This window comes from Homalodisca vitripennis, chromosome 4 (genome assembly GCF_021130785.1).
Source record: "Homalodisca vitripennis isolate AUS2020 chromosome 4, UT_GWSS_2.1, whole genome shotgun sequence".
Taxonomy (NCBI): Eukaryota; Metazoa; Arthropoda; class Insecta; order Hemiptera; family Cicadellidae; genus Homalodisca; species Homalodisca vitripennis.
Window position 1 is genome coordinate 72,408,753 of NC_060210.1, and position 9,815 is coordinate 72,418,567.

General features: G+C 37.2%; 1 protein-coding gene across 1 annotated transcript; it reads left to right on the plus strand.

The window, feature by feature from the left end:
- The first annotated feature begins 7,955 nt into the window (after positions 1–7,955).
- LOC124361058 lies at positions 7,956–8,783 on the plus strand. Its single transcript, XM_046815094.1, has one exon. The coding sequence runs from the start codon at positions 7,956–7,958 to the stop codon at positions 8,781–8,783; it is 828 nt and encodes a 275-aa protein (XP_046671050.1).
- Positions 8,784–9,815: the final 1,032 nt, after the last annotated feature.

The following is a 9,815-nucleotide window of genomic DNA, read 5'->3' on the forward strand; positions in this document are numbered from 1 at the left end:
TAACTGATTTGTGGTGAGGGTGTTAATTTTTTTTTTTTTTTTTTTTTTTTATTTCACTTTCACACTGTTTCTTTTCATGGGAAGGGGAAGTTAATTACAATTCCACATAAATGTTAGTATTTGCCTATAACTGACTTTGTTATCAATCAATTGTTCTGTAGTGTTCAGTTATTTACACACAGAGGGGGACAAGCTATAGGAAAGGCTTTTAGGTTTACAGGATCAATGGAAATGGTTGGGGCCCACTGATCAGACTTTCTTCACGCCTGAGGTCCTCCAGGCGACTTTCTACTCCGAAAAGGATTTCAGACCCTGGAGATAAATACAAATTGTTAGAACCTGGAGTAAGGTAAACAAATATGACTCCAAGATAGTGTGGAAGAGTTCTATACTTGAATGTTAGTAACACCCAATTGCCTTTATCAAATTGACCTATTTATACTATTTAGGTACCTTACTATTTCTAACAATACGCCTAAGTCAAAACTTACCAACAGCTCTTTGAGATAGAATGGTGGCCTTACTTTCTTTTCCTTTAAATGTTGTATTAATGGTTCTCTGAAGCTATCATATGTTGGGCATTCAAAGATTAGGTGCTGAAGACTTTCTTTCACATTCAATGGTACACTTGAGACATTTTTCAGTAAAGTAGCAGTTTATTCTGAATAAAGTTTCATTTACCTGTGCATGACCCAGTCTTAGCCTAATTATTGTGACTAGTTTACTTCTTCCTATCTTAGCATCTTAAACCATGGGACCATAGGAAGGTCCCGCTGCACATCCCTATACCATCTTGCTTTATTGCTTTGTTCTACTTCAGCTTTGTATAAGGATGTCATTTCACATTTTAAATGGCTGACAAAGTCACCCATCGGAAAGGACCAGATCTTTGATTACTTTTCCTGTCTGAATTGCCTCTTTCGCCAGCTTATCTACTATTTCATTTGGTGTAATACCACATGACAGGAAACCCACTGAAGTGTTATTTTCTTTTCTGAAGAAAGGACCTCCTCCACGATTTGGGATGTAATGTTATCAATATAATCAAGTTTACAGGCTGTTTTGACTGCATGGATGGCTGCTTTTGAGTCAGAACAAATTAGTACTTTGTTACCTGGTTGAAGATTCGCTATCTCGATTGCTTTCTTTATGGCGTAAAGTTCGGCTGTGTAGCTGGAAGCTATTTTGGGTAAACAGAATTTATAACTAAGATGATTAGGCCTACCTTGTAATAATACAGTGCTCCAGAAACCCTCTGCGTTTCTCGATCCATCTGTGTAAATTTTTATGTAGTCTGAAAATTCCTCATTTATTTGTTCTATAAATAATTTTTTGAGTGTTTCAGGAGGAATTTCGGATTTTGGATTTTCCATCCGATTAATATCTACCCTGCAACATAAGTTTAAATCCAGCATAGTAATTGGCTTCTCCAGACTGTCAATTAGTCTAGTTTCTTTGACACAGGTTTGGATTACTATCCTTTCTACAGTACTTACTGATTTTATATACAGTGGTGTGGTCTTCTTGGCCCAGTATTCGTGATGATTTGCTGCCATACTTAAATACTTTAAATTTACATAAACTGGATGGTTAGGTTCAGACAGTACTTTGAAAACTAGTCTTTCAGTTAACATTTTCCTTCTGGTCTGCAAGTTGGGTACTGCTGCTTCCATTTGAAGAGCTAAAATTGGGGTTGACTTCATAGCACCCAATATGCACCTGAGAGCTGATTTTGAATAATGTCTAGTTTATTCAAAACACTATTTGGTAAATGCCCAAACAAAAAGCCACCATAATCTAGTTTAGCTCTGATTATACTGCAGTATACCTTTAAAGTAGCTGAGGGTGTACACCATTCCTTCCGCAGGCCAAGTGACTTAAGAATGTCTAGGTCCTTAAGAGTTTTACTCACCAAAACAGCTTACATGTTGTTTAAAATTCAGTTTTTTGTCAAAAATGATACCCAAAATTTTGAGGCAATCTCCAAACTGGGATACTTACATTATTTACAGTCCAATTTGGGTTTGTTGTCTGCCTCTTCCTGCTAAAGATTATTATTTTGCACTTATTTACATTGATTGCCAGGGGACAGCAGTTGACAGTACTGGGTAAGTACTAGACAGGGCTTCTCGCATCCGAAGCATCAACACCGTCAAACCGTTTGTACCACTACAGACTAATGTGAGATCATTGCATATAAAAAGGGTTGGATCTCTTTTGGTAACTGAATTCCCACATCAGATATATAAAGTGAGAACAAGATTGGGCTGAGCACACAAACCTTGGGGTAGTCCTTTGACAGTAGACCTGGTGAGGGTATGCTGGCTTCCGACAAAAGTCAATTGTCTATAGCTTAACCATTTATGTACATGAGTTATAAATCTGTGGGGAATACCCAGGACAAACATCTTACTCACCAGAGCGGGCAGAGAAAACCGTATCATAGGCACTGCTCAGGTCCAGCGAGACAGCAGCTGCAATCCTATTTTTGCATTAAATTCACATGAATATCAGCCATGAATGCTAACAGGAAATCATTACAACTCTCTTTTTTTGGTAGGCAAATTGGTAGTCTGGTATTAGTTTTGTTTTTAATGATAAACCATTCCAATCTGTGTTTTACCATTAAATTGAAGATTTTTATCATGCATGACATTAGAGAGATGGGTCTATATGAGCTTTCCTTACCTTTTTCTTTGTTTGGTTTTAGAATGCCTATTACCTTGATGGTTTTCCATTGCAATCGGATCTCGGCTCCGGACCAGATGTTGTTTAAAAACATTAAGCAGTAGAGTTTTAGCTGAAAAGGGTAACATTTTTAAGATTAAATAGCTTACCACCCGTCCAAACCAGGAGCTGTTAGTTAGTTCTAGATTTTATCGCCATATCTAATTCCTCTAGACTAAATTTTTCTTCCAATGGAAGTTGGTTTGTAGCCTTTGTAAAGATCGGTTGATTGATTTCAGATTTCATAGGAAACATAGTCTGGAGTGGTAAGTTTTAAAAAGCTATAACTTAAGTTTTTATCATTGAGCAAAATCTTGTTATAAGTATCTTTGGTTCCACTTCTAATTACCTCTAATTGTGCTCCAAATTTGTGTATTATTTTTATTTTCTATGTTCTCACAGAAACTTACCCAAGCTTGTCTTTTTGCTTTACGGATCACCTCCACAGCCTCATAGTGTGTAGTTCTGTATTGCCTGTATGCTAGGGGAGTCATCTTCATTGTGAAGAGTTTGAAGTTTTCTTCTTCTTATAGCGACTGCCTTAGAGCAGTCCGGTGTCCACCAAGATTTTGCGTTAAAAAACTTGCCATCTCCCTTATTTTGGTGACAGAAGTTGGGGACTGAGTCTTCTATTGCTACCTTTAATATCTTATTGAGATCCTTAATATTTATATCATCAGATTTCTTATTTGAGAGTTATCTGGATGCAGTCTTATCAGCTATTTCTGAAAAACTTACCCCAATTGGCTTTTTTAAAGTTTTTATGAGTGAAACTTATTATACCCGACTTTTTTGAGCCCAAAACAGTTTGTGAGCACAATTTGTTACCATTAATTTCTAAAATAATAGGGTAGTGATCACTACCCATTGAATCACTCATTACCTTCCAAGACGATATTTTATCTTTTAATTGCACAGTGGCCAAAAGTAAGATCTAAAGTTGAAGGTCTTCTGCCAGGAGATCCAGTGGTGGTGAAGGACTTATCATTTAAAAGTATGAGTGGAGAGTCACTGTACGCATTGTATATATGACTGCCCCTTGTGTCTTGGCGTAAGTCAGCGGACAATAGGGATGCTTACCATTAAAGTCGCCACACCAGTAGAGAGTAATCTTGTTTATTGGAAAAAATGTTCTTCCATAACTCTGTCCTTACCTTTTTTGGAGAACAATAAATTGCTATATATGTGAAGAGGCCTTGAAAGGCCCGGATCGTGACTCCAGGACACCTGAATTGGATCCTGAGCATCCAAACCCAAAAACAGCTTCACAGTCAATACCTCTCCACGTGAGCGATTGTGGATTTAAAATTGCAGACCCACCATAACCATCAAACCTATCATTTCTCACAGCAGAGAAATTTTTAAACAATATTGTTTCATTTGGTTTTAGCCATGTTTCTTGTAAGACAATAACCTTAATATTGTACTTACACACAAAAAAGGATAATTCAGCCCATTTTGATTTGATTGGACTGAACATTCCATTGCAGTATTTTAATTGGAGCTGCCTGGTACTTCCATCAGGGGGCGAGGTGGTCTACGGTAGTGCCAATACTTAAGTCTAAAAGTATACTCTTTATATTCCTTAGTACTATGTTGATCATCTCTAGAGGGTCAGGATTGGCTATTGATGCATCCAACATCAATTTTTCAAAATAAGCCTTTGCTTTTAAAGTCTTCAAGTGACTGTTTTAGTTTAACACTGTCTATTTGTTTTTCTGAAGTCATAGAGAGACCTAACCTCTCATTTTTTTTATCAGATTTGTTACTTTTGTTCCTTGTCCAGCGATTTGGTTGTGTGTGTACAATTTTTTGCTTAGTTGTGTTGTTTCCATTAGGCCTATAATTATCTCTTGGCTTCCTGAATATAGAGGACTGCCCTACATTCTCTTTCATTTACTTGAGCATAACTTTAAGGGGTCAAAATAATTTCCTACTGGAGTAGGGTGTGGTCTGGCCAACATATGAGGGAATTCTGTTTAAACTAGTTACATCTGGTGAGACTTTTTGAGGCATAGGTTTTATGGTACCGATTTTTGGTGGAAAGGTTGTTTTGGATTTGGGGAAGTATTGAGAAGCTGTGAAAAATCTTCATTATATTCTGACATTCTATTTTCTAATTGCTAATTGACGTTTATAAACATTGGACAATCTTTCGAGAAACTTACATGGTCACCATCACAGTTTACACATTTAGGGTCTTTGTCACAGTGGTCACCGTGTGCCTTTTTACCACATGTTCCGCACAAGTTCTCGTTTTGACATGGAGAAACTGGCTACATGATTGTACGAGTAGCACCTGTAGCACTGTCTGACTGGCAAAGTATATTTTTCAACAGGTACAATAACATGATTTAGTATAATTCTTTCTGGTAATGTATTGCCTTTCAAAAATTATTTTAACAAAAATGAGTCCTGTATGGACCCTCTTTTGAATTTTTGTTAATGCGATAGGCTTCCAGGATAGGTACTGTACTGCAGGCATGGTTAACAAATTCATTTTGGTCAATATCGGGTTCTGCATAGACAACGTGTTATCCGAACTCTGTAAGAGGGGATAAGAGATATGGTAGTTTGGAAGTGAGTTATTGGTTATCAGCTTATTTGCGGACTCAGAATTCTTACAATATATAGCTACATTTCTACCCTTACGATTAATACAATCAATAAGTGACTCATTTTTCTGAAGCAACTTACCCACCGTGAATGGATTAACCTTGGTCCTGTTAGTAGAGCTAACTATAACCTCAAAAGGTCCGGTGGCAGAAGCTTTATATAACCTCTGATCAAATGTCTTTTTGGACATTTTGGTTCTGATTTGTTTGATCTTTGTTATTAGGGACTAAATTATCATCTTTACCAGATTTCATCAGACTCACTGTCATGTTTACGTTTATTATTTTTCGGATTATTCTGATCATCCTTATTTACTATCATTAACCTCCATAATGCTGTGTACAGCAATCTGTAATTCCTGATCAGATTTTCCTCCAACCATTATGGTTGGACCCGTTGAGACGGGCCCAAACCAGCTATTACTAAAATTGAAAGTTGCTTATATACTAAGTATTGAAACCACCACCAAAGTAGAGTGAGAAAATCACATAAATAACCACTCACCAAAAAACAGCAAAACATAAATTTACATTTAAAATAATTATTAACACTTAACACAGAAAACGTTGCACAGTTCAAGGACAGACAGCATGCAGTCATAACCTCAACAACGTAGGTTGGTTTCACTTATCACAGTGTAATACAAAGTTAATTGATCTTCAAATCACTAATTCTTATTTCAACTATTCCTACTTTCCTACTACCAGAGAGTATACAATTCCTACTTGTATTATTTTTGGTCTTTGATATCATGAAGCCACTTGTATTTTATTATCAAGAATCGCTTTAATTTTGACGAAATAATAATAATAGGACATATCAATGAAGCCTATATATCGAGGCCTTCTTTACAAAAAAACAAAACATTTAAGAATTTTTAAGCGTTTACACAATCTAATTTTAATTATATATAATGATAAATGGAAAATCCCTTGACTCTACAAGTCTCCAATATATATATATATATATATATATATATATATATATATATATATATATATATACATACATATATCTTTAATAATGATGGGCGATTTCAACCTGCCTAACATGGATTGGTCTGCCTGTGATATGCGACGGGATTCTGGGGCATCTCGAAGTTTGATTAACTTGGCGTCTTTTCACAATCTGCAACAAATTAACTACACACCCAATTTCAGAGGGGTATATCTGGATCTCGTTTTCTCATCCATCCCTGACTCTGCAGTGTTCCCAGCTCAGGACGTACTATTCTCGGAAGATGCAAACCATCCGGCGCTCTCCATTCTTTTGAGCCTAGAAAAGGCCCCTTTCTCTACCAACGTAAGATATGTGCACGATTTCCGCCGTTGCAATATGGATGCCATATTCTGATATTCAATGAACTCCAAGATATTAGCTATCCATTACTATACTCATCAACTGATATGGAAGCTTATTTTAACAGTTTCTGTGAAACTATACGTCAAACTGTGCTCAAGAACACTCCCCTGAGGAAAATTTACTCAACAAGCTTTCCAAAATGGTTCTCTAACTATCTTAAGCGGTTGATTATTGATAAGAAAATTGCTCACAAAAAGTACAAGATGACTGAAAAGCCTTCGCATTTAGAAACTTTCCGTAATTTAAGAAGGCAATGCAAAGACCTGGCCAGGGCCTGTTTTCACAAATACACTAGTAATATTGAAAATAGTATACCTACTAATATCAAATCATTTTGGTCCCACATTAACAGCATAAAGTGTTCTCTACTTGCTGTTAAAACACATCATAACAGTGACTCTACTGTTCCTACCATTCTGAATTTCGACTCTAAAGTGGCAGAAACTCCAATGGAAAAGTGTGAACTTTTCGCTGACTACTTCTCTACTGTTTTTAGTGATACAGCTGTCGCTATTCCTATATGTGACTTTGGGTGGAATTTCACGGTTCCTCCGTGTTCCATATCACCGACAGATGTAGAGAAAAGGCTTAAAGCACTTGATGCCACCAAGGGTGGGGGACTAGATGAGATCCCTCCGCTTGTATTAAAATTCTGCGCTCCTGTTCTGGCTCCACATCTCGCTGTCTTGTTCTCTGCCCTGTTAAAGCTTGGTGTTTTTCCCTCTGTGTTAAAGCGGGATTTTGTTGTGCCCATCCTTAAGTCCGGCGACCGTAAAAACGTGAGGAACTACAGACCTATTGTGATCCAGTCTGCTATTGCCAAACTGTATGAAAACATTATCTTGGATCACCTATACTTTCATTTGCGGAAATGCATATCCCTGGAGCAGCATGGCTTTCTACAGTCCCGTTCAACCATTTCTAACCTACTCGAGTTTCAGGAATATGTAATGTCGGCCTTTGGAAACTCGAGCCAGGTGGACTGCGTTTACTTAGATTTATCAAAGGCCTTCGACAGAGTGAACCATCACCTGCTGATTTCAAAGCTTGAGGGTTATGGTGTGCGTGGCTCACTCCTGAGGTGGTTGGAGAGTTAACTGAAAGACAGATTTCTTATCATCAAATTTGATGGTCTTACCCCTAGTCCCTTTAGAGTTTTATCAGGAGTCCCTCAGGGATCGCATCGGGGCCCCCTTCTCTTCAGCATATTTATGAATGACATTGGCAGTGTTATTACCACAAACTTCCTTATGTATGCTGACGATATGAAGATTTTTGAGAGAGTCCCCACTAACCTGGGACACGAAGCATTACAAAATTCTCTGAATAACACTGGAGACTGGTGTCGTGCGAACGGAATGGAGTTGAATGCGACTAAGTGTGTTGTCTTATCCTACAAACGTGGTGCTAATACTTTCACCAATGAATACTATTTAAACAACACTTTATTGAGAAGAGTGGATAAGGTCAAGGATCTGGGGGTAATTATGTCACCTTCTCTCAGTCCCCAGGAACACATTCTACAAATCATCGCAAGAGCTAACTCGTTATTAGGGTTCATATTTAGATCCACAAAACACTTCAACTCACCATACACTCTTGTCGTCTTGTATAAGTCTCTGGTTCTCCCTGTTCTGGAGTATGGATCGGTCATTTGGTCGCCCTACCAATTCAACCATATCGACCAACTACAGAGTGTCCAGGAGCGCTTCATCAGGGTGCTTGGCTCCAGGTTGGGTTTCACTTACCGCACAACTCCTATAAGCGAAGTCGAGAGTCAATTTAACCTCCTACCTCTACATAGAAGACGTCAGCTCACAGACCTGGTAACTCTTTTCAAACTGGTGAATGGACTGCTTGACTGCCCAGGTCTTCTCAGTGGCATTGACTTCTCCATCTCAAGAGGAACTCGTTCGATGACCATCTTCCGTAGATGCTACCATCCTACTTACTACGCTTACCACAGCGGTCTCTCTAGACTTCTTAGAACTGGAAGTGATGCTGCTCCACATGTTGACTTCTTCAATGAGACTGTCGCATCATTCAAGAGAAAAGTGGCTTCCCTTGTAAACAACTAACTAGTAGCCTGCCCCCTCGCGCGCGCACACACACACACACACACACACACACACACACACACACACACACACACACACACACACTCACTCACCCACTCAAACACGCATGTCACTGGCATGCATGTAGTGGATTTAGTTTATTTATTTTAATGTTAAATTATTTAAGATGTTAAGATGTTGATTATTTTTTATGTTTACGCATGTTCCTGATTATTTGTCTTTTCTTGAATGTCGCTAGTTATTTATTGTTACTTTTGCATGTGTCAAATTTTGTTATCACTTAGTTGTTATTTAATTCTTATCATACACCACACATTTATTACTGTTGCTTCGTTTTTATATTTAACTATTTATTATTGTTTTTTTTTTACCTTTTCATTGATTATTTGTTAACTTATATTTATTACTAATTCGCTGTTTTTTTATTACTTATTTTAACACTGTTTATTATTTAATTATATATGTATACATTATATTAGTGCTATTAATAATTTATACTCTTTTTAACTTATTACATGTACAAGTGGTGTAATTCCGTTGAAAGAATAAATAAATTAATAAATAATGATTTAAAATTAATATTTATCACTAACAATTTTAGCGATTTTATCAGCAATTTCATTTCCTTTAAAGCCTATGTGTCTGAGCACTTATAACAATAGTTATGACTTTTAATAGTAATTAAATTATGACCTATTGAAAGGGGAAGCTATTTTTAATTTTCTTCTCTTTTCCAAGTTACACCTGTTGTCTGCAGAGCTGGTTTAGATTCAGAGACTATAGTCTAATTTCAATCTATGTCCACTTTATTCAGTATTGCCTATGTTTGGTCAAACAACTGCAAAACCCTAATAACTATGGCCAATTACCCTGGTGTGTGCGGCGTGTTGTTCTTGATTCTGTGCAGTAACATTGCTTTGGTTCAATCTTAGCGATCTTGACGTTATATTGTATCATACAGGTATTGCTTGTTTATGCCATACAATATAACATCGTTACGTTTCGTTTAGCATGTTGCAAGTTCATCCCCCC